The sequence below is a fragment of the Cotesia glomerata genome, linkage group LG6, assembly GCF_020080835.1.
Source record: "Cotesia glomerata isolate CgM1 linkage group LG6, MPM_Cglom_v2.3, whole genome shotgun sequence".
NCBI lineage: Eukaryota > Metazoa > Arthropoda > Insecta > Hymenoptera > Braconidae > Cotesia > Cotesia glomerata.
The window spans coordinates 16,519,056-16,545,859 of NC_058163.1; the positions used below are offsets into that span (position 1 = coordinate 16,519,056).

General features: G+C 37.0%; 1 protein-coding gene across 4 annotated transcripts in view; it reads left to right on the plus strand.

Moving 5' to 3' along the window:
- The window catches only part of LOC123266732, a 751,444-nt gene that overhangs the window by 566,127 nt on the left and 158,513 nt on the right, over nt 1-26,804 (plus strand). For 3 of the 4 annotated variants that reach the window (XM_044731127.1, XM_044731128.1, XM_044731130.1), the window contains exons 7-8: nt 3,522-3,724; nt 17,268-17,374. In XM_044731127.1, the coding sequence (XP_044587062.1) occupies nt 3,522-3,724; nt 17,268-17,374 (310 nt within the window). The remainder of the gene's footprint in view (nt 1-3,521; nt 3,725-17,267; nt 17,375-26,804) is intronic. The other variant, XM_044731129.1, reaches the window with a different exon arrangement.

Genomic DNA, 26,804 nt, shown 5'->3' on the forward strand with positions numbered 1-26,804 from the left:
CATAAAAAAGCTATCTCTTTGAGCTCGGAGAGCTCAAAATAACACATAAATGGTATTTTTGAGCTCGGAGAGCTCAAAAACATCATTAGTGCAATTTTAAGCACCTAGGTATGGAATTAGCGGGAAGTTGCATGGATGACCTTCAGGGTCTACCGTTTTTCTAATTTTTTTGAAATTAATTTGTTAATATTTTCAGTTAAAACTCACTTAATAACAATTTTTATCGCTTTAATAGATATAACGTAAACATTTAATTTGAAAAAATTCAATTTTTCAACTCTACTTTCTTTTAAGGGTCATTCTCAGTTAAGACGTAAATTCGACGTCCACAGTGAAAAATCATCTTTTTGAAAACAAATTTTTTTGAAAAAATGTAATTATCTCTTAAAGCTCGTGCTCATCTAAGTGGTCACTCAAATTCATTTCTTAATTTTATTTGATTTAGTCACAATTTTATCTCGAAGTCCAAAAACATCTCTCCCCTGGCTTGTCCCCGGGCTGATTCTGTTCATATATTAGACATTTAAAGTGCTTAGAAATCGAATAGATTATTTAAATTATATATTTCAACAAAATAAATTAAATAAATTTTCGTAATCAAGCGAGTAAAATTGCATGAAATTTTTTTTTTCTTAAAAAAAATTACGTTTAAATTTGTCCCCCACATTTTGCGTCTTATCCCCTGGCATGTTCATTTTCCTGTAAAATTGGCATTTGTTTACTGACTCGTGGAAATTGAAGACCTTAAACGACCGTCGTTGAGTTTATACTCTGTAGTCAGGACCACTCCAACTAGGTGCACAGTCATTTTGTTATTTATTTCATTACTTTAGGGTCAACCGTTTTCCTAATTTTTTTTTATTTAAGTAAATCTAAAATAGAAAAATTTTTTTTTTATTTCAATTTTAGAATAGAAAAAAAATATAAAAAAAAGGTCAATTGTTGGATTGAAAAAATAATTTTGAAAAAATATCAAAAAATTAATATTTTCGAAAATTTTTTTTTTTATTTGTTCATTTTTATCCATAGAATACGAAACAAATCACCAAAAATTGATAGACAAGTGGATGCATGAGTTTTATTGGCCATTTCCTATCAGAGCAAAATTTAAGTTAACATTTCAATTGCGACAACTAGTTTACTTTTAAAAACGTGAAAGTAAACAATTACCTGCGATTCTTATATATTTTAAAACTTTTTGCTGAACTAACTGAATTTAGAAAAGAATAATTTTTAACTTCCCGCTAAGAAAATCGAAGATTTTCAAAAATCGGGAAGTTATTGTTTTCACCCCGTTTTGCAAAAATCGAGTTTTCATCAGATCTCGACGTTTGAAGGTCACAGGAAGCTTCCCTGACTATCCCCGCGAGGTTGTCACGCTGTCTGTATGTATGTGTGTGTGTGTGTGTGTGTGTGTGTGTGTGTGTGTGTGTGTGTGTGTGTGTGTGTGTGTGTGTGTGTGTGTTTGTGTGTGTGTGTGTGTGAAAGTATGTGAACCGCTTATAACTTTTGAACGGCTTGACCGATTCCATCACGGTTGGTGCCATTCGAAAGGGCTTGACTAAACTTAGATTTTGGAAACTATTTGGACCGATTCAGATCAATAGATTTTGAGAAATCTTAAAAAAACTGAAAAAAAAATTTTTTTCAAATGTGGTTTTTTTGGAATAACTTTTAAACGGCTCAAAGGTTCAATTCCAAAAACTAATTAGCTCTTAACCTCAAAAAACTACGTTGATCACCACCAGTCCGGTCAAAATCTGTTGATTCGTTCGAGAGATATCGTGAACGAAAAAAAACCGAAAAAAGTGTTTTTTCGGAATAACTCCAAAATTCCTAGCGCGATCAATCCAAAATTTAAGATTCTTTGTGAGGCTTAAAAAACTGCGTCGAATGCTTCTAACCGCGTAAAAATCGGTTTATTCATTCAAATGTTATTGTGGTTTAAAAATTCAAAAAATAGTGTCTTATTAAATCTCTATCAGACTTTTGAGCTCGAAGAGCTTTAAAGCATAAGAAAGCAATCTATTTGAGCTCGGAGAGCTCAAAATAACCCATAAATTTTATTTTTGAGCTCGAAGAGCTCAAAAACGTCATTGGTGCAGTTTTAAGCGCTTAAGTATGGAATTAGCGGGAAGTTGCAGGGATGGCCTTCAGGGTCAACCGTTTTCCTAATTTTTTTTTTCAAAATTCAAATTTTTGAAAAAAAAAAAGCCTTTCCTGAGGTAATTATTGTTACGTGTGAGCTTACACCTGGTTATTTACCTGTCACGTAAACAGACCTCCGGACTAGCTCAGCGTCTCACTGAAAAATATTTAGATGTTGATAAGGGGATGGGTCGTTCAGTAAATGAAGAATACTCGTGAATTACGCTACCAATTGTTTATTGGGCGTCCCCAAAGCATGGGAGTTGCCCGAAATGGCCCTGAGAGTCTTTTTTACGAACTAATTCTATTTATGAAAGCAATTCTAATCCATTTGATGCAATACTTTCGATTCTATAACTGAGAGAGAGAGAGAGATGGGACAGCAACGAGAATGAGACGAGACAATCAATTACGATGCAAGACAGCTCGGACTTGACATAGATTCGGACAGGCTAAACTACTGACTGATTACAAGTGGCCGCTCATCCTGGAGGTTGCAGGTTTATGCCACCTCGGTCGCGGATGCCGTCGGACACCTGTATTACTATGCTGAACTCATATTATTCCGCGAATGAACTAAGATTATTCCGTCTTCGGGAACTAGGTAGTTATTGTCGTGTTCCCTACTCAGCAGAAAACGGTATTAATACGCCAAAAGTGGTTCTCCGTATTAAGGTACCTGTCTGTTCGATTCTCACGAGAGAGTGTCTCATCAGCACCACGTGCAAGTAGCGATTCTCAGTAACCAGATTCAGGCTAGGAATACAACGGAAATTTGGTGTCTAATTCATGTGGGCAAGTTGGCCCATCGATTTATAGAAATATATATATGATTTTTCATAATATTTACGGGAGGATAGGCCCACCCGTCACAGTTATTATTATTATTATTATTATTATTATTATTATTATTTAGTTATTTATTTATTTATTTTTAATTTTTAAATGTCAACTTTTCATGAAAATTTGTTTTTTTATTAATTTGAATTTTCGCACCTAAGAACTGCAAGATGACAAGAGAAATAATAACAATCAACAAGATGACAAATATAGTAATAATATTTATAATGATAATATTATACTCCTGGAAATTTTTACGGTCAAAACAGACTTGATTTTCAGCGGCATATTAGATTTCAAAGAGTTGGGACATTTTTACGGTCAAAACGGGAGTCGAATTTTGACTCGGGCGTATATCGTAATAATAAAAATTGAATATATTTTCTAAAATAACTTTTTCTTTTGTTATCAAAAAACTTTGTCCCATAGTACTCACACATAATTTGAATGTGTATAATTAATTTTATTTAGTAGTTGTCTTGGTGATTATAGTTTTGTTTTTAAACAGAAACACGATGTGTGTTATGTTGCAGCACGGAACATTTAACTGCCTCTTATCCTGGTTCAGCGAGAAATTCAGCTGCTGGCTCATTAGCGAGCTCTAGAGAAAGCAGTGCATCTCAAGGTTCAGTACCTTACAAAATCTTAATGCTTGGCGCACCATCAGTTGGCAAGAGTTCTATTGTATCACAGTTCATGACTTCTGAGTATCTGCATGCTTACGATACTTCCATTGGTGAGTTATAATAAAATATAATTAATTGCTATTCCAGAAAATAATTGTCAAACGATTTTACTTTACAATATTTTAAGACTGATCGATAATAGGGGTAAACACCATTAGTTTGATCACTGGAAGTTATTTTCGCTAAATAAACATGGCATTAACTTTATGTATTTCATGTAACGCGAGCTTTGTTTGTGATGACGGTTTCTATTCAATGTTTGAAATTACGGTCGAAAAATATTCCTTTGTATTTTTCTTGGTATTAATGTCTTTTCATTGGGAAATGCATGCTTTTTGATAGTGATTTCTCAAATTTAATAATTAATTTCAAATAATGGAGTCAATCACTAGAAGACACTGATTATTGACAAGCTGACAAAATGAACAAATCAATTATGAAGGTTCTGTTATATCAATTCCACTTATATCAACGCAGAGATCTGATGAATACTCAACATCTTAAAATCAGACTGCACTGAGAGAAAAATCTGGTTCTCTGAACTAGGAAAATTTAGTTAAGTAGCATCGTCACTTATTAATTCAAGTACCCGGACCAAGAATCGAACCCCGATCTTTTGGGTACGCACCAAGGACTCTTCCAGTTAAGATATCTGAGACATCGTCCATAACAATCTTTCGTTCATTTCATAATTTTTTTTTCAACACGACAATATTTATTAAAATATAATCCATTTAACTATTTATCAATATAGATACTTCAACTAATGCATAGTTCGAGTAACTACAAAAGAAAGGTTCAGAAAACTATACTTGTGACGATATAATTTAGCTAACTATGAACTTTTCTCTTGGTGTGGAATCAATAACTTCTTAGTTTTGAAAATGATAATTTTCAAAGTGGGAAGTTAAGTTTAAGTTTCTCTATTTTATTGTTTTATTGTACCTTTGTACTTAGCAGAGAATTTTATTTCGAATAAATAAACACGTAAGTTTTAACCACACCGTGATTCCTTAATAATAACATCTTAATTAATATTACTATCTTTTCCTAAAATCCGATACTTTATTAATGTAGATTTATTTACTTGATTTATTTATTTAATTCCCAAAATTACATATATAGTTGTACATATAAACTACATATAATTCCTATAGAGATAAATAATTGTCTGTACATAGGGTAGGGATGAAGAGATAAGCTTAATGCCTAGTGATAAACAATAATATTTATTACTAATTGAGTCACTCTCTCATGAGCTTTCAAGAAAAAATTACAATTAAATTTTGATCTATTTTATATTTAGTTTTTAGTATTTTAAGCCTTATTTGATTTTGTACTTGGTAACTGAGATTGTATTATTTTAGGAAATAAGTTGATTCTGTGTATTTGCTAACCATTTTTTTATTTCAACCTTGTTCGCTTCATTAATTTTCGACAATTCTTTATATTTAGTTGGCAAAAGATTAAAATATTTTATTGCAACGTAGTATAGATTTTTACAATATTTCGTTTTATTGATTTTATAGATCTACCATCATAATCGTTGTACAATTTTTTTACATGCATCATAGTAGTATAATGAACTATTTAAGATAAAAAGATGGTTTGCTTAATATTTAGTGATGTGTTATGTTCCAGCCTAAGTTTTTTGATTATTTTTTTTTTGCATAGACAATAGTGGGTTGATCACATTTTTGTAGAAACCCCCCCCCCCCCTAAGCGATGATACCATAGTTTATGATACTTTCAAATAATGCATGGTATATCATTTTTAAAGTCCTGGTATCCATAATTTTATCTAGTTTATATATTATAAATTCAATGTATTCAGCTTTTTAATTAGTTCTTTGACGTGTATATCCCATTTCATTAGATAGTCAATATGTATTCCTAAGTATTTATGATTATCTACTTTTTTTAAATCTTAGTTATTTATATACAGTCTTATATTATTTGGAATATTGTTTTTATAACAACGAAAAGTTATGTACACTGTTTTATCTACATTTAAAGTTAGTTTAAACCAAATTTAAAAAACAAAAAAACCACATTTGAAAAAAATTTTGTTTTGTAGTTTTTTTGGGATGTCTCAAAATCTTCTGGTTCGAATCAGTCCAAAATGTATTCAAAATCTAAGTTTGGTCAAGCCCCTTTGAATGGCACCAACCGCGATGAAATCGGTTAAGCTGTTCAAAAGTTATAATAGGGTCACACAAACACACACACACACACACACACACACACACATACACCTCGTGTCGGGCTTGCTGGGTCCCACATCGGGTGCCTCCCCAGGTGGCGGATAGGGGAATGCCCGGCATATCTGCACGTCAGATGCGTCGGGTACCGAGGAAATAGAATACTCGGGGTGGACCAAAACCTAGCAAAAGATGATATGAAAATGACAGATCAATGTCAAATATCGTCTACGGTGCAACGGGGGGATACCTCAGTGCCGGTGAGGAAAGGCGTGCAAACGGGCCTGAACTTGTAGTTATCAAGCGACCGTTTGAACAGCGGAGTAGACCCCATGGCTCTGCTGTCTAGCAATGCTAGCAAGATTACAGGGAGTACGAAATCAGCCCAGATGGCAGAGAACGGACAGCTGAGCAACATTCCTCCAAAAAGTGGAAGACCTTTGGCTCCTGTCACTAATCAAATCTACCGAGGAAGAATCAACTCTGTACCGACCGTTACAGGCCAACAGTCACCAATGAAGAGGCTCGGTATCAAGATCGAAGAGTTAGCTGAGTTTATAAAAGACAAGAAGAATCTCCATCATGAGATTAGAAAATTGTTTACATCTATCACTACAGCATATAGGTTAGCCAACAAATCACCAGACATGTCGCCCTCAACGATTCAAACAACTCCGAGTCTGACCAAAAAACCACAGCCATCTTTGGTCACTCCTAAAAAATTACCACAGCAAGGAAAGGACAGTAACAAGAAGAGGCAGCTGTCCACGCCCAGCCCTTCTTCAATAATCGACAAGCCACCACAGAAAAAGCCAGCCCGGGAGGACGTCTGGACTACAGTGGACCGAAATAGGAAGAAGAAGTAAAAAGAGCATGAAACAGCGGCTTCCCCCAAAAAAGCTCAAAAGCAGCCAAGTAAGGGTGCCTCTAAGAAACCGAGGAGAAAGAAGACAAGAACTAAGGCTGTTCTTGTCCAACCAGTAGACGGCCAAACTTATGCCGATATCCTAAAGGAAATCAAGGCCAAGGTAAGCCCTGTCGAGACGGACGTAGACATAAAGTCTATTAAAAAGACGAAACACGGAGGCATTTTCCCTGAAATGACTCGAAAGATCGAAGACAGTAAGGCTTTCACCGATGCAGTAAGGTCAGCCACTGCAAACATCGGCACGGTCAAGACGCTAACACCAACAACAGCGATCGAGAAGTCCGTGAAGCACTCAAACGTGAATTCACTGACAGCCTGGAGGTCAAACAGGTAAATTTGACAAAACCCACACCACAAGGAAATCGGGCAGCCTTCTGCGAAGTAGACAAGGCCAGTGCGATTAAGGCCCTTGACAAGTCCCATATAATGATCAGTTGGGTGGACTGTCGTATACGCCCAGTTGCAAAAGTAACCCGCTGTTTTAAATGTCTTAGTTTTTGACACCAAACACGCCAGTGTGCGGGACCAAACAGAAGCAGGCGCTGCTACAAATGTGGCGGAGAGAACCACAAGGCTGTAAACTGCACGAAGAAGCCAAAATGCTTCCTTTGTGCTCCGGACAAAGATGCCCAGGATGGTCTATGCCATATTCCTGGCACTAGAGCTTCCAGGCCATTCCGCACAGCACTTGCAGAAGCCAAAAGAGGGCAGAAATGACACGCATACTACAAGGCAACCTGAATAGGTGCGCCTTGGCGCAAAACCTGCTGCACCAGCGTATCTTTGAAGATAAAATTGACGTCTGCTTTATCTCGATATTTAGATGCGAGCAATATCTAAACATCGAAGGTAAAACACGGTTCGCAGACAAAACTGGAACAGCAGCAATTTGGATTGTGAACACAAAGAACGTTACCGTCAACAACAGCGGAAGTGGAGCAGGTTTTGTCTGGATTCAAACCCCCACAACCTACTTCATGCACGTCGATTTCTCACCTAACGAAGGGATTAGTGTGTTCCGACAGAAACTAGCAAATATAGAAGATGCGGTCACTAAGTTCAACGGCGAAGTCATCGTAGCCGGAGACTTCAACGCTAAATCGGCTGAGTGGGGCGCTGCTTTCTCCGACACCAGAGGTAACGAGATCGCTGACGTCGCGGCTAGACTTGACCTCATAGTGCTGAACACCGGGAGCCCCACGACCTTTAGAAGACCAGGGTATCAAAAGTCCATCTTCGACATTTCGTTGGCGATTCCAAGGACTATCAGCATGATCGAAGACTGGACTGTATCCGAAGAATACAGTGGCAGTGACCACCAGTTTGTGACATTCAACGTTGGATTGTCATCTACTCCGGATTCACAACGCGACCTTTCTAAGCGGAAGTGGAATGGCAGAAGGCTTGATCCAGAGGCATTGTGAGCTTCACTTGCACGAAGCTGGTCTATATTTCAGAACAACCCGACTCCGGATACCTGCAGCGAGACAGAAAAGGCAGTGCTAAATATGATGAAGGAGATTGCTGCCGCATGTGACACCTCTATGCGGCGGCTGAAAAATAGGAGTTTCCACAGGTCGGCGTACTGGTGGTCAACAGACATAGCAGAACTTCGCAAAATATGTTATAAGCTATGTCGCCGCACAACGAGAGCCGCGAAACACTCCCGAAGCGAGGACTTGTATTCAAAAAAGTACAAACAGGCCAAAAAGATGCTAAACTGAGCCATTAAAGCAAGAAAAGCGATATTGTGGAAACAGATCTGTAATGATCTCGACAAGGACATCTGGGGCGAAGTCTACTAAATTGTCACCAAACGCCTTAGAAAGGCTTCACCAGAAGCGCCGAAGTCTCTTGCCTTAATGGACAGCATTGTAGCGGAGCTTTTCTCCAAACACCCGCGGCGGGAGAAGAAACACTACGCTAAAAACAACGGAGGAACACCCTTCACAACTAAGAAACTACAAGACGCGGCCAAGTCACTCAAAACAGGAAAGGCACCTGGACCTGATGGCATCCCGGCAGCGGTGATCAAGATTGTAGCCGTGGAACACCCAGACATACTCCTGAACACCTACAACGCATGCTTGACGACTGGCACGTTCCCCGCGGTCTGGAAGCGGCAGAGATTGGTTCTCTTAGATAAAGGAAAGGGAACCCCCGAAACACCTTCGTCGTTTAGACCACTCTGTATGCTAGACATTGCTGGAAAACTGCTCCAGAAGCTCATACAAGGGAGACTTCGCAACGACATCGACCATGCTGGAGGTTTTTCCACCAACCAGCATGGCTTCCGGAAAGGTCGTTTTACAGTCGAAGCGATCGAGAAAGTTATAAAGACAGCAACACAAGCATGGTCTGATAGCCTCAAAGCTCGTAAAGTATGTCTCTTCCTCACGCTAGATGTCAAAAACGCATTTAACAGCGCAAATTGGAGAGACATTTTAGATGCTCTGGAGCACAAGTTTGACGCGGAGCCAGAGAATCTGGCACTAGTCGACAACTACCTGGACGAAAGAAAGCTAATAGCGGAAACTACGGAAGGCCCACAAGAATACGCCATATCGGCTGGCGTACCGCAAGGCTCAATAATGGAGCCCGATCTATGGAATGCGGACTACGACGAGCTTCTTGAAATCTCGTTACCAAAGCAAGTAGAGCTAACGGGCTTTGCAGACGACGTTGCGGCCACGATAGTAGTAGACAGCATAGAAGAGGCCGAATTACTGATCCGGGAAACCATTGACGCCGTCGAGACCTGGCTTGATAAACATCACCTGAAACTCGCCAAGCATAAAACCGAGATGGTTGTTCTGACGCCGCAAAAATGGTTCCCAAAACCATTCGCTGTGGACATGGAAGAAACAACACTGACGTCAACAAGGGCCCTGCGCTATCTAGGGGTAATGATAGACGAGAAACTATCTTTTCGCGAACACCTCCATAATGCATGCCAGAAAGCCAGCAAGACGGTCGCAAGCGCTCAAACGCCTTGAAAAGCTGATCAGTAAGTTGAATGATTTCGTCCAACCAAAGGTCAACATTCACAAAGAGATAAAGGCCAAGACGACTGGTGTAGCTAACGCCCTTCAAAGGTTTAAGAAGTTGGACGAGGAGTGGTGCTCATAATTGCAGTGCATTTCCCATGCTACTCCGGAGAAAGCCTGTCAGGCTGTCGTCGTGACTGACGAAGCAATGGACACCGGAGCCGAAGGTGACGGTGAATCATTCGCGAAAGACAAAAGTAAAGCCAGCAGCAAGTCAGGTAAGAGAAAAGATCGACCTTCTCCTGACCCAGCAATCAGCTAAGTCGTGAAGAAAAAGGATTTGAAGAATAGCCCTCCGCAAGGAGCGGCAGTACGAAGCGACGAACAGGAAAAAGCGTCGGTTTGGCAGAAAGTTCAGTCCTGGAAAGAGCTAAAGCGACAGAAGAAGGAGGTGCTCTCAAAACAGATGACAAAGGAGGCCCGATCTCAACCCAAGCGAAAGAAACCGCGGAAATGGATCAGACCGGATGCCCTCATCATCCAGCTGACAGAGAAAGCAAAGTACGCCGAGATCCTGCGTCGAATAAAACAAGATGTCCCTGATGATCAGGTCCGCAGTACGGTAGAGAAGATCCATAAGACCAATGCTGGAGATATGCTGATAACTCTTTCGAGGAAGAACACCGACACAGGCCAAACATTGAGAAAGACCATTGCAGACATACTGAAAAAAAAAACGCAAGAGTAACCTGCAAAGAAACACAGGAGATAATTAAGATCCGAGACGTCGATGATGACACAACGAAGGACGACATCCAGGGTGCCCTACAAAAGGAAGCTGGAGATGGCTGTGAGATACCACTAGAGGCAATCAAGGTCCGTAAGGCCTATAGACGTACTCAAATTGCCACAGTCATTCTACCAGCAGCAACAGCACAGAAACTACTGGATGGAAGTAGCAAAATCCGGATTGGTTGGGTTAATTGCCGAATAAGGGCAACGAAGAGACCTATTCAATGCTTTAAATGCTGGCATTTCAGACATTTCAGACAGATCCCAGTGCAAAAGCAAGGTGGACCGGTCGAAGCTTTGCATCAGGTGCGGACAAGAAGGGCACAAGATTGCTGATTGTAAAAATCCAGCCAAATGTGCATTATGTGCTGAGATTGAAAGTGCAGAGAATGTTGCCCACCATGCCGGTACTTATAAGTGCTCGTTATTTCAGGAGGCACTCCAGAAGTTGACAAACAAACAAACATGAGGGTGCTGCAGCTCAATCTCAACCATTGTGAGGCAGCGCATGACCTGCTCATGCAATCCGTGCGAGAACTAGAGCTTGACTTGGTACTGATAGCAGAGCCATATAAACACCTGAGTACCCAACCCTGGGAATCTGACAGCACATCAAAAGCTGTCATCTGGTCATGTGGCAAGCTCCCTTTCCAAAATGCAGTCTACAACAGCAATGCCGGCTTTGTAGCAGTATCAGTAAAGGGCATCCGCTTCTATAGCTGTTACGCACCACCTAGCCTCTCTACTGTCGAATTCACCGCATTTCTGGATCGACTTACCAAGGACGCGAAGCATTACCACCCAGTGGCAATAGCCGGGGACTTCAACGCCTGGGCAGTAGACTGGGGCAGCAAGCATACAAACGCGCGAGGAAAGGAACTACTAAAAGCCTTTTCTACATTAGATGTAGTACTGCTCAACGGTGGTGATACACCAACCTACACCAAAGGAGACGCAAGTTCGATTGTAGATCTCACTTTCGTCAGTAGCAGCCTCACCAGAGGTAATATCAACTGGAAGGTGATGGATATCTACACAGCCAGCGACCACAACGCGATTCTCTGGAAAATATCAAACGTCCAGAGCCCGAGAAGACCTAAAAAGCAACTTAACACCATTGGTTGGAAGGTAAAAACTCTTGACCCAAGTGCATTGTCAGTAGCTCTCAATAGTGACCAGATTATCGCGGGCTGCGCAGAAGAGAAGACCAATGACCTGATGAAAAGAGTGACCCAGGCTTGTGATGCCAGTATGTCTCGTAGACGTGGCATGAACACAAGACCTTCCGTTTACTGCTGGAACGTCCACATCAGCGGCCTTCGTAAAGAGTGTCATCAGAAGAGAAGAATATCTCAGCGTGGCTACCGACGACCTAACTCTGCGGAGCTGGTCGCAGAGTACAAAAAAGCCCGTCGATCCCTGAACAAAGCCATCAGATAGCAAAAGAAAATGCTGAAAGGAGCTCATCAACGAGGTGGACAGAGATCTGTGGGGTAGGCCGTATAAGGTGGTCATGACCCATCTTCAAAACCAGCTACTGCTATCGCCCACGTGTCCTCAACTCCTACAGAAGATCGTTAACGCGTTGTTTCCCGAACAAAGCGAGTTTAACTACCTATTAGCGCAGAATGAAATGGATGACATTCCATGTGTCACGGAAGAAGAACTGATAGAAGCTTGTAATCGTGTAGGAAACATTAAAGCGCCGGGATTGGACGGGGTCCCCAATATTGCTTTAAAAAGACGTTCCTGGACGTCTACGACACATGCCTCAAGAAAGGGATTTTCACTCGGAAGTGGAAGCAGCAACGACTAGTACTACTTCCAAAAGGGAAAAAGCTACCAGAAGAACCGTCATCTTATCGACCACTTTGTATGTTAGACACGGCAGGTAAGATATTTGAGCGTATAATCCACCAAAGAATAGAAGCAGTTGTCGATCCACTCCTGGCAGACAACCAGTATGGTTTCCGGAAAGGACGATCAACCCTGGACGCAATCAATCTAGTTGTTGCAACGGCCAAGGAGGCAATCGAAGGGTGGAGCGAAGATCAGATGGAAGGGTGGAGCGAAGAAGTACTGCCTGGTGGCCACTTTGGACAACAAAAATGCCTTCAACTCCGCCAACTAGGACTGCATTATGCTAGCTCTGGAAGAGAAAACGTACCAGGATACTTACGTAGGATAGTGGCTAGCTACTTCACGGACAGAATCCTGAGATACGACACAAAAAATGGTCCAAAAGAGTATGATATTACCGGAGGTGTACCCCAGGGTTCCGTTCTGGGTCCACTTCTGTGGAATGTCATGTATGATGGCCTGCTGAGACTGACTCTTCCAAGAAGTGTCAAGCTTGTTGCATATGCAGATGATGTAGCTGTTGTAATCGTTGCTAAACACCTAGATGAGATAAACCACATGTTCGGTATCACCTTTGAGAAAGTTAACCGGTGAATGGACTCAATGAATTTACAACTGGCTAAACAGAAGACTGAGGCTGTGCTTATTACCAGCAGAAAAGTGATAGAGACCATAAAGCTGAAAGTCGGAGAGCAAGAAATCACATCACAACCATATATCCGATATCTGGGAGTGATGCTTGATGCCCGACTCAACTTTAAGCAGCAAGTCAAACACCTGAGTGCAAAAGCATCAGCAGTGGTAGCTAGCTTGGCACGACTGATGCCAAACGTCGGAAGCCCAAAGCAGAGCAGAAGACTACTGCTATCATCTGTAGTCACATCAATGCTCACTTATGGAATATCTATCTGGGCGGACGCACTTGAGAAGCAAGAATCATGAAGAAAGGCTGGACCAGTCTAACGTCTGAGTACCTTAAGAGTAGCAAGCGCCTTCCGCACAATATCTATGGAAGCAGTGTGTATCATTTCCGGAACTTTGCCTCTCAGAGTCTTAGCTGAGGAAAGACGGATCCTTTACCAACGAAGTAAGTCAACCACAATAAGCGCTGAGGAGCTTAGAACAGAAAAATGGCAGAAGAGCATAAGTTGATGGCAACTACAGTGGGAAGCCACAGTGAAGGGTAGGTGGACGTATCGTCTCATATCAAGGATCAACGTTTGGCTAAACTGGAGTCACGGTGAGGTCAACTATTATCTTACGCAGATGTTATCAGGATACGGCTGTTTCCGGGCATATCTCCACTGCTTTAAGCATGATAATTCCCCAGAGTGCCCATCCTGCCCAGGAGTCAATGAAGATGCAGAGCACGTCTTTTTTGAGTGCCCACGTTTTTATCCACAGCGAGATGAGCTGGAGAATATCCTGAAGAGGAAAATCCAACCAGAGACAATAGTAGAAGCAATGCTGTCATCAGAGGCTGCCTGGAATGCCACAAACACGTTTGTCACGGGAGTCCTCTGAGACCTGCGTTCCATAGAAAGAAGAAGAGCGAATGACGCCAATTAGAAGGAGGAAAGAATAACACCTTAGCCACCAGAAGAAAGAGCAGTAGCTAGATTCTCCCCTCACGAAGTAATGCTTGACGGCGGTTTCCATGACGGATTAGGGGAAAGAGGAAAAGGGGTTTAGGGTTTAGTGGGTAGGGGCGCTAGCGTCGAGTTTTAGTATGACACTGCGTCGAGTCGCCACATATCCAGGTCAAACAGCTATGCCTAGAATCCGTAAAAAGGATTCCCCCCCCCCTTTAAAAAAAAACACATACATACATACATACATACATACATACATACATACATACATACATACATACATACATACATACATGAACGTGCCAACATATCTTCGCAGACTAGTGATTAGCTATTTTACAGATAGAGTGCTGAAATACGATACAAAGAATGGTCCGAAAGAATATGATATAACCGGTGGTGTGCCACAGGGCTCTGTTCTTGGTCCACTTCTGTGGAATATCATGTATGACGGGCTCCTGAGACTGAAGCTTCCAAGATGTGTCAAACTGGTAGCGTATGCGGATGATGTTGCCGCAGTGATCGTCGCCAAACACCTCGACGAAATTCAACGTCTGTTTGACATCACTTTTGAGAAGATCAACCAATGGATGGATACAGTGAACCTACAACTGGTCAAGCAGAAGACCGAAGCAGTGCTTATTACCAGCCGAAAAGAAGTTGAAACAATTAAGCTGAAAGTCGGTGACCAAGAAATCACATCACAACCTCATATACGATATCTGGGAGTGATGCTTGATGCCCGACTCAACTTCAAGCAGCAAGTGGAACACGTCTGTATGAAAGTGTCAGTAGTGAGAGCTAGTCTCACACAATTGATGCCGAACGTCGGAGGCCCAAAGCAGAGCAGGAGGCTACTATTGTCATCAGTAGTCACATCGGTGCTCACCTACGGAATATCCATTTTGGCTGACGCACTAGAGGTGCAAGATTCATGGAGAAAAGCTGGACCAATATATCGTACGAGTGCCCTACGAGTTGCAAGCGCCTTTCGAACAATATCAGAGGAAGCAGTGTGTGTCATTTCTGGAATTTTGCCACTCAGAGTCCTAGCTGAGGAAAGACGGAACCTTTACCAACGAAAGAGGACAACCACACAAAGTGCCGAGGAACTCAGAGCTAAAGAACGGCAGAACAGCATCGCACGATGGCAATCGCAGTGGGACGCTGCGACAACAGGGAGATGGACACACCGTCTCATACCGAAGATCGACGTTTAGCTAAACCGAAGTCATGGCGAGGTCAATAACTATCTGATGCAGTTGTTGTCAGGACATGGATGTTCTCGAACGTATCTTCACCGCTTCAAGCATGATGATTCACCGGAGTGCCCGTCCTGCCCAGGAATCAATGAAGACACGGAGCACGTTTTTTTTGAGTGCCCACGATTTTACCTACAGCGAGATGAGCTGGAGATGATCCTAAAGAAGAAAATCCAACCAGAGACAATAGTAGAAGCAATGTTGTCATCAAGAGCCTCCTGGAACGCCATCAGCACATTTGCAACAGAAGCCCTTATAGACTTGCGTTCCATCGAAAGAAGAAGAGCAAATGACAACTAGAAGAAAGGTAAAATAACACCTTAGCTACCAGAAGAAAGAGCAGTAGCTAGATCCTCCCCTTACGAAGTAATGCCTAACGGCGGTTTCCATGAGGGATTAGGGAAAAGAGGAAAAGGGGTTTAGGGTTTAGTGGGTAGGGGCGCTAGCGTCGAGTTTTCGTATGACACTGCGTCGAGTCGCCACATATCCAGGCCAAATAACTATGCCTAGAATCCGTAAAAAGGATTCCCCCCCCCTTAAAAAAAAAAAAAAAAAAAAAAAACATACATACATGCATACATACATACATACATACATATATACATACATACATACATACATACATACATACATACATACATACATACATACATACATACATACATACATACATACATACAGACATGCGGACATCATCGCGAAATCATTTAGGGAAGCTTCCTAGGACCTCAAAACCTCGAGATCTGATGAGAACTCGATTTTCGAAAAACGGGGTAAAACCAATAACTTCCCGATTTTTGAAAATTTTCAATTTTCTTAGTGGAAAGTTAAAAAAATTTATTAGCAACAAAATATACAGAGTGTTCCAGAAGTAACGGACGCCATTGTAGCATCTGATAAACAAAATAATTCTGAGACGAAAAGTCCTTAGCCATTTTTTAATCAGACGCATAGATAATTAGTTATTAATTAAAATAACGTCCTTTTCTGCGTTAGAGAGAGAGCACTAGTGTCAAGTCAAGTGCGTTCCAACGAAGACGCTTGCATGTGTGAATGTGTAAGTAAATATGTGTGACTACGTTAGCTATAGAATCTAGTTAGTGATACAGTTAGTTGTGTCTTTGTTTGGCACATACTTTACTGGACACTGGCGCTCTCTCTCTAACAAATAAAGAGACGTTATTTTTAATTAATAATTAATTATCTATACGGTTAATTGAAAAATGGCTAAGGACTTTTCGTCTCAGAATTATTTTTTTCATCAGATGCTAAAATGGCGTCTGTGACTTTTAGGACATCCTGTATAATAATTACTTTATATTTTTGAAGTGATTGCTCTATTATTATGAAAATAAACATTTTTCTATTATTATGTGCATTATTCTCATAATATTATAGGAACCATTGCCACAATATGATAGGAACCATTCCTATAATATCATGGAAAACATTTCCATAATATTATAGGAACCATTTCCATAATGTTATAGTAATGACGCATATATAATACAGGAACCATAACCATAATGTATTGAAGTCATTCCAGTATTGTATGGGAACTTTTCCAATAAACTATGGGTATGGTTTCCATAATGAGCAAAGAATTGATACCTATAATTATCATTTTATCATCGGAACCATTCCCATAATGCTTTGGAAAAGTTCTTATGAATTTCTCTCCATGTAGATAGAGTCAATTTTCCAGAAGTTGACGATAAGACGCGAAGAAAGACACAGTTAAATTTGTCGATATAACGTAGTTACCTTTTCTATTTCTCTTCATATACATCACGTTTCTCAGCGTTTATTACTCAGATATTATTAGATGTTTATCAAATGAAAACTGCAAAAGACCTTGATGTTTATTTTATCTTTATGATTATTATTTTCTATTGTTATATATTACTCACTCCTTGATGAAGATTAATAAACAATCCATGATAGCATTAGGTTTAAACTTAATGTGAACAGCTATGTATGTTGCAGACGATGAATCAGGGGAAAAAACAGTGAGTGTTCTTTTGGCTGATGAAGAATCTGAGTTGACTTTCATTGATCACCCATCTGCTGAAATGACGGTGAGTATCAAATTATCTCAATTAAGGAGGTTCGAGCGAATCTAATGTGAAAAATAAATTCCAACTTCGAGCTTTGAAATTAAGTATACGTATAACACGTTTAAATAAATAAGTCATTTATCTAATCCCAAAATTTTAAAAAGATTCACCGTTTAATTACTTAGATTTTAAGTTTCGAAAATTACATTTTTTATCTTCTTCTACACGAGCTCTTACGGCAGACAAACTTTAGTCGAGACTTTAATTATTTTTTTCAATATTAACCTCCCAACTTTAACGAATAAAAAACTATACATAAGAAACTTGGATTATCATAAAATATAATAAAAATTTGATCATAATACATTACCAATATAATTTTTGAAATATTTAAAGTTTAATTTTATGTTTTTAACTCGTTTGTCGTCAGCTATTTATTTAAATAAAGATTTGGCAACGTCGAGTCAACAGCTGAGACACATGAAAAGGATAGAAATATAGTTATAAAGAGAGAAATATTTAACTAATACACATATGCAAGTCTCTGTAATGGGTATAATCAAACGCACTGTGTTGGGTGGAGTTATAGCACGTTGGGCTGATGTGCAATATATATGTATTAAATTGATACACATCAATTACAGGCTTTTAACTTTAAGTAATACGGCCGTTAACAGGCCATATTACTAAGTATTAAACACAGTTAACAGCAAATAAACGAGTAATAAATTTGTTGCCAAATCTGTTTATTTAATCTGGCAAGTAATATATACGTAAGTCATTTTATTACTTTATTTCATTAAATAAATAACAATCATCAATTATTAAATCGTTTAAATTATTTTAAATTAAGATAAAGAATTTTGACGAATATTGGGAAAACTGAAAATAAAAAAAAATTTTAACATTATTTTGACTAATAAATTACGCTTGAACCTCCTTAATTATTTATGCGCACTTGGTTTTCTTAAAATTTTTTTTATATATGAATAGAAATACTTTCGACTAAAAAGTTTGATCTGTTAGCGTGTCAAAGAAAACTAAGATCGATGGTGTAATTAACAAGTTTCACGAGAATTTTTTTCCTAAAAAAAATAAAGATAAAAATTACCTTAATAATAAAAGCAGTACCCACAGTTTCGAGTCGAACAGTAGAAATAACGAAGGGTAACAAGAGGAAAAAATAAGTATAGTGGTGAAAAAGTTACTTGGAAGTTAATATTTTTTCTCTATTTATTTCCTTTTTTTGTCCCTTGAGATCTATTCAATATTAAGTACTTATGACATGTCTAGATTAATATTTCACAATAACTAACCATTCTATGTTGCCATTGTTATTTATTTTTTTCTATTATCTATAAATTAAGAAAATTAAAAAGTCTAAATTAAAAGCCAAAAAAAAAAAATTTCTACAATAAAATTTTCCGTCATCAATACAGTTCAATAATTAAATAAATCAACATGTTAGTCGTGAATATTAATAATATCATCATTAGCTAAAATAATAAAACTAACAGTTAACATTAAGTTAGTCACATTTTCTGAAACCTTTAATTATGTGTCCTGTCAATAAAGTATATGATCAATATAAACATTGCCTATTTCGGTTGGTTTGTTGACTTGTTTGTATGCTCACATACATTGATTATGTCTTGTTTCGTGAGTAATGATTTCGGATGTCATACATAGTGGGATTTTTAAAGGTATAACCATTAATTTTCTAAATTATTGACAAAATATTGATTGAAAGCTTCAAGAATGGATAGAAAATTTGAAATTAACTAAGGTAAGAGCCCCGATTATTGATACTACAAAAGTGACGGCAAACGTTTGAATTTTTTAACCGTCCCGTGTAAAAAAGTTGCGGAATTCCTCCGGTGATTCCGCAGGGAAATTCTGAAGAATTCATATTTTGGCACAAATATGAATTCCAAAGGATTTCGAAATGAAACCCGGAGGAATGTCAGATGAATACCGAATACAATAATTGAAATTGACATAATCAAAAAGTAGGTTACAATAATCGATTCGTTTTGCAATGATTAAGAATTCTTGAGAATATTGGCTAGGACTCAAGAGAAGACTCTGCGGATTTTTGCCGGATTTCTGGCGGACTTTGGCCTAGGGGTAGACACAGTAAACTGCTTGTAAATTCTAGCTTATTTTAAATGAAATTCATAACTAAAAAAAGTTGAACTAAAAAAATGAGTGTAAGATTTCTTAGGTAAAAAATAAAAAGATTTTATCACGTAGCGCATTTCTAGCAAGATCTTACTGACATCTGTCGAACATGTACATCAATATTGAAAAAATCATACTTAATGATAGATAGTAAAAATTTTAATTCAAATTCCCGTCAATAACTCTTCTGATTCCAAGCGATCTTCAAATAAAGTTAGCAGTTTTAATTTTATTAATAGCGCTGCCTTAAAACTCCTTCTTAAACACTGGATAAATTTCGCAGGAGTTCTGATAAAGTTTCTGTAGAATTTCCGCTGACATCTAACGGAAAAGTACACAAATATGTAATAAATTATCCTAAAAAGTAGACAGTTTAAATTTTTAATTCATAATTCTGCCAATGATTCATCGGAATTCAAGCGGTAATTAAAATGAATTCCAGAAGTTGTTCATTTTATTAATTAATACGGAGGCCCCAAAATTCCTTCTTGAACACCAGATGAATTCTGAAGGAAATTTTATAGAACTTCGATGGAATTCCTACTGGAATCTTGCGGGTGAGTACATAAATGTTTAATGAATTATTCTTAAAGCTGGATAATAAAAATTTTTGATCCGAATTCTCGTCAACAATTCATGGGAACTCAAGAGGTCTTTAAATAAATTTATCAGGCTTTAAATCTTAATATTGAAGGACTTTGCCTTAAAATTTTTTCTTAAACACCGGATAAATTCCAAAGGAATTCTTATTGAACTCCACCAGAATCCCTGCTGAAATCTTGCGGGAAAGTACTAAGATGGTTTATGAATTGTTTTTAAAAATATATTTTAAGAAGTTTTGACTGATTCCTATCAAATTTCGATCAAATTTCATAACATTTTCTGGGTGGATTCGAGGAAGTGAGTTATAATAAGTTCATTTAGCAATTATTTAAGAATTAAAATCACAAATACTTCAAATATTTTTTGAGGTGATCCATAAAGAATTCCGGAGGCGATTTGCGGATCTTTGCTGAATTTCTTGCGTACCATTGCCAGGGAATAAACAGAGTAAGCTGCCTGTAAATTCTAGCTAATTTTTAATGGACTTTACAACGTTCTTTGTGTGGATCCGTGGAATCGGGTTGTAATAAAATTAGTTTGCAATGATTAAGATTTTTTGAGAGGATTCGAAAGAATTCCGGAAGAACTTTGCGCATCTTTGCCGGATTTCTCGCAGATTTCAGCCTGAAAGTTGGCGGAGTGAACTTTCTATCGATTTTAAGTATTTTTTAATGGGAATTCCTACATTTTATTATATGAATTACCGGTATTATGTGACATTGATTATTAAAATTCTAAATAGATGTAGGAAAATTTTTGCAGGGAACTCTACTAAGCTCTGCCGAAGTCCCTGTGAATTATCTGCTGAAGGATAAACTTAGTATCCCTTATAGGAAATGACAACCGGCCCGAGCTTGGCCAAGGCTTGGTCCAATGCTCATTAACTCTGGGGCAAGCTTGAAATCCAAGCTTGGCCCAAGTCCGTCTAAGCATACTAATGATAACTTCCTGCCAACACTGAATATTAGTACTGTGCCAAGACTGAAAATAAGAATTGCGCCAAGACTGAAAATAAGTATTGTGCCAAGATCGAATTTTAGTATTGAGTCAATACCGATTTTCAAGACTGACCCATGCATTTTTTTAATTTTTTAATTGTAATTTTTTTTTATTTTAATTTTTATGCAGGGCTAACGCAAGTTTAGACCATTTGACTTTTTATTTAGATCTAATGTTTATTAATTATGGAAATAAAGTGAAAATTGTATTTGCCCTAACCGAGATTTGAACCCGAGCCGAGCGCTTGCTAGACTGATAACTAACCCCTACGCCGTACGACCGATGAGTCGACCTACATCTCATCATTCTTATAAGCTAAATCTATGTGGTGACAGAGTGTGACGGTTTATTATTTTCGTAATTTATGTTATTTAGTATTGTGTTTTGATGAAAATTAACGATTTTTTAGAAATGTTTATTAATTTAAGAAAATACAAAAGTCATGTCCTCATATTACTTTAGAATTTGTACATCGTTCTGTATACTTTTAATATTTTGTTATAAATTTTAATGTTTAAAATTATCAATACTAAAAATTCCACTGTTAATTATTATATTTTAATTTTTTTAAGACCGTATCAATCTTGACGATATGTAATTATTTTTGTTGAATAATAAATTTTCAATTTAAGCATTTGAAAAAAAAAACAACAATAAAATGACAGAAAAACTGTCAAATTTACAGTTTTAACAATGTCAATAGTGACTGGCGCTTGTCCCAAGTCTGGCAAGCAAGACTTGTTACAAAGATATTGGCTAAATCTTGGATAAAGACTGATCAACCAAAACTTGTTAATTGGATATTGGCTGGGTCTTGGTTCAACACTGGCAAACCAAGACTTGTTAGATAGATATTGGGTGGATCTTGGCTCAAGACTGATCAACCAAGACTTGTCAATTGAGTAGTGGTCCAGTCGTGGGCCAGTATTGTTCGGCCGAATCTGGGCAACCCAGTATTGTGCCAAGACAGGCCCCATCGTAGATAATTTTTTTCCTACAAGGGTGGGAGCAAAGAAATTCGTAAACACCCCTATTAAGGACCACCCTAACATATATATATTAGGGTGTGTCAATTTGAGGCGACTTTTTTTTTTAACGAAAAAACAGGCTAAAAACTTGCATGAAGGTGAGAACAGAAGCCTGTTCGAAGCGGAGCTCTTAATATTAATATTTAGAGGTGCCTGACCCTAATTTTCCATTTTCCATTTTAATAACATGGGAAAAAAATTCTTTTTTTTGTTTATTTCTCTAGCTCGGCATACGCACCTCATATAAATAAGTTCATAGCATATTCTTGTAGAGATTTCAACGCTCTACAAAAAGGTCTCTTACACTTTTATCATAGTGATATCCGTTCTAAAGATATTCAAACGTAACCTTCTAAATGTATAAAATTTTGACTATTCAAGTATTAAACTGATACAAATTAATTTATTATTGTCTTAAAAATAATTTTAAATCTAAAATTGGTTCTGATGCGCTAACATTTTCATAGAGCTAAAAGAAAAATTACTCATGTATCAAATTTTTTTCTTCTTTATTTCATTTACTGTAAGAAAATCATGACCCGAGTTGAATGAATTTAATCTTTAAAAAGTTTCACGGAATTATCAATTTATTACTCTACACGGAGAGAAAAAAAAATTTGGAAAATCCAAAAGTGCACATCTCATAACGCTCATTTATCACAAAAAAATCTGGGAAACGTTGACCCTAAAGGCCATCCCAGCAACTTTTGTTAATTCCATATCTAAGCGCTTGAAACTGCACTTATGACGTTTTTGAGCTCTTCGAGTCAAAAGTCTGATGAAAGTTTCATACGATTTTTCTTTATACCTAGTCGAAAGTACGTTTATTAATTTCATTTTTAAATACTATAATCAACACAACCACGTTCTACCTCTAGCTGACAGGTCAGCCATGTTTTTTTTTATTTGCTCCCTATCGATGCGCCTCTTTCGGACTTACATAAAACTTTAATTTTTTTTTGTTGCGTTCTTGATGCCTGCCCTGCGACATTTGAAAGCACGAGCGAAGCGAGTGCGTCAGGACGGCGGGGGCAGGCATCAAAAACAAAACGAAAAATTTGACATAACTATATTTACAAAAAATAATCAATAATTACCTTTTTCCGAAATAAATAAATTTACGCCTGTGAACTAGATTTTTTTTCCTGCTAATAAAAAGATATATAAATAAATACATAAACAAATAAATTATTTGGCATAAAACATTTATTGCTAATTATTATTATAATTTTGGCATAGAACATTTATTGTTTATCTTTGTTTTCATCAATGCTTTCCAAATCTGAATATGAATAATAAAAATTATTAACAATGTTGCCATGAAAAACGCAATTTTCATATCTATTGCAAGTAGTCTTGTCAGCTGTTGTCTTTATTGATTGAGAATCCGATAATTGATTATACCCGTGAATTTTCGCGTCAGGTTTGAATTTTTTTGACGGTGGTATATTTTCTGATTCCTTAGAAAAGATTTTAACAGGTGATTTGAGACTAAAATGCGTCGGTAAATGTGATTTGTTATTAGAAGTAAGTACTTTTTTGCTCTTTGCACTTGTCAAAAACGGTGTTAGTGATTCAGATATTTTTGATTTAGATAATTCGTCAATTTCTGCTAAATCTTGATTATTTATATCAAAATTATCGAAGTTATCACATTCAGCTTCTTCGTGCTGAGACTTTTTATTGATATTTTTATCAATTATTGCAATTGAAGCGTTTCCACTGGTTGATGGTTGAGGACTAAACTGATCACTAGGTTTAGCTGCATGGATTATGCCATCCAAAATTTTCTGTCTATCCATCAGAGAATTTTCCACATAACCTGTAAATTAATAAATTATTTGTAAATAAGAAGCATGATTTATAAACTTATTAAAAGAAAGAAAAAAACAAAAAACTAACCTTGTGCAATACTCGTAGATTTCCATCCTCCTAGTTGTTTTAGCATGGTGATGTTCGCACCTGAGATCGATAGAAGTGTCGCTCCGGTTCTGCGGAAATAATGTCCGGTGTACAGCTTTGGGTTTGATAATTTTAAATACGATGCAATCACCTGAGGTGTTTCACCAATTTAATTTTTACCAATATTTTGCCGCTGACACTTTCTACTGTGGTATTGTATAAAAAATCTATCTGTAACTGATTCACTCGGTCTTCCCAGGTAAAAAAACTTATATATAATTATATATACTTATATGTTATTTTATATTACTTATATATAATTAATAATTATAATCATATATAATTATATGTAAGTAATATATAATTATATATAATTGGATGCAATATTTTTTAATAATTATCAGGATTTATAAGGATTTTTCGATAATTTACTATTTTTTCCGAAGATCGGTGTTTTTACTAATTAAAGAGTTCTATATTTCAAAGCTATTATCCCCGATCCAAATTGATATTAGACTAATTTTAAATTTTACATTAAATTTTTATTTATTAAATTTATTTTCACCACTTTTATTGTTGGTATGAGCACTCAATACCATTTTCCGGTGAATATATCTAATAATTAAGAATTTTTTATTTTTTAATTAAGATTAAGCAAAGAAGTTAATTTTTTACTCAGTGAAACTTTTTTCGGTCACCGAAAAAATAACTCGGACAATGCTGACCAGGAATCGAACCTGGATCTTTTGGTGTCGCGCCAACTGCTCTACCCTTAAGCTATCCGAGACACTGTCCGTAACTATCATTCAGTTACCTATTAAGACCCACTGAGTAATTATTGTATATTGACAATTTTTAATGATGTATTTTAGATGTTTTTAAATACGTAGACTCTAATCTCCTACTTGATTGTATGAAGATTGTAGTCCGTCTGGCCAGGATTTTTCGATAATTTACTAATTTTTCCGAACATCGGTGTAGAAATTCTTGCCGTAAGATGGATGGTGTGGCTTAATGTATATAGAATAAGCGAAAGGAAATTTAGTGTAGACCGGATAGCTCAAATGGTAGAGTAGCCGACATGTCTTTGGAAGGTTCTGGGTTCGAATCCCAACCCGAGCTATCTAATAATTTTTTCTCGCATATTCTATAAACTCACATTAAGATGATCCTCTCCACATTCCTTTCTCAATCCTTTTCTACCGATATCCTGTTACGTGAATGTGGAACGCTTCACGTAATAATTATAGTAACTCCTATTCTTTCCCACTTTGCAGCATTATTTATATTTGTATCTTTTAAATACCGATCTTCGGAAGAAATAGTAAATTATCGAAAAATCCTGGCCAGATGGGCTACAATCTTCATACAATCAAGTAGAAGATTAGAGTCTACGTATTTAAAAACATCTAAAATACATCATTAAAAATTGTCAATATACAAGAATTACTCAGTGGGTCTTAATAGGTAACTGAATGATAGTTACGGACAGTGCCTCGGATAGCTTAAGGGTAGAGCAGTTGGCGCGACACCAAAAGATCCAGGTTCGATTCCTGGTCTGAGCATTTTCTGAGTTATTTTTTCGGTGACCGAAAAAAGTTTCACTGAGTAAAAAATTAACTTCTTTGCTTAATCTTAATTAAGAAATAAAAAATTTTTAATTATTAGATATATTCACCCGATGATGGTATTAAGTGCTCATACCAACAATAAAAGTGGTGAAAATAAATTTAATAAATAAAAATTTAATATAAAATTTAAACTTAGTCTAACATCAATTTGGATCAGGGATAATGGCTTTGAAATATAAAACTCTGTAATTAGTAAAAACACCGATCATCAGAAAAAATATTAAATTATATATAATAATATTTAATAAGATGCAACATTTTTTTAATAATTATATATAATCATATACAATTCCATATAATTGTATGTAATTAGATATAATCATATATAATTTTATATCTAATATATAAAATTCTTGTGTCACGGGGTACGTGATCGAACTCCTCCGAAACGGCTCGACCGATTTTCGTGATCGTTAGCGAGGATATTAGCCAGGGGGGAGAATCGAACAACATCTATTTTTCATCCCCCTAAATGTTAAAGGTGGTCCACTCCTAAATTTTTTTTTTATTTTCAAGACAAAATTTTTTGTTTCTATTTTTTTATGATACATCATACAAAAACACATGAAACCCTAAATTTTCACCCCTCTACGATCAACCCTTATTTTTTATTTGGTAATTAAAAAATTTTATTTTTTTTGCAAGAATTTTTTTTCATTTTGTCATGACTTATAATGAAAAATTTTATATTACTCTGAATTTTTCATCCCTCTACGATCAACCCCTATTTTTTATTTGTTAATTATAAGCTTTAATTTTTTAGCAAACATTTTTTTTTTATTTTGTGATGACTTAGAATAACAATTCTCACATTACTCTCAATTTTCACCCCTCTACGATCAACCCCTATTTTTTTTTTGTGAATTATAAACTTTAATTTGTTGGCAAAAATTTTTTTTTTATTCTGTCGACTTAAAAAAAAAAATTCTATATTACTCTCAATTTTTCACTTCTCTACGATCAACCCCTATTTTTTATTTGTGAATTAAAAATTTTAATTTTTTTTGGGAAGATTTTTATTTTTATTTTTTCATGACTTTAAATAAAAAAATTTCATATTACTCTCAATTTTCACCCCTCTACGATCAACCCCTATTTTTTATTTAT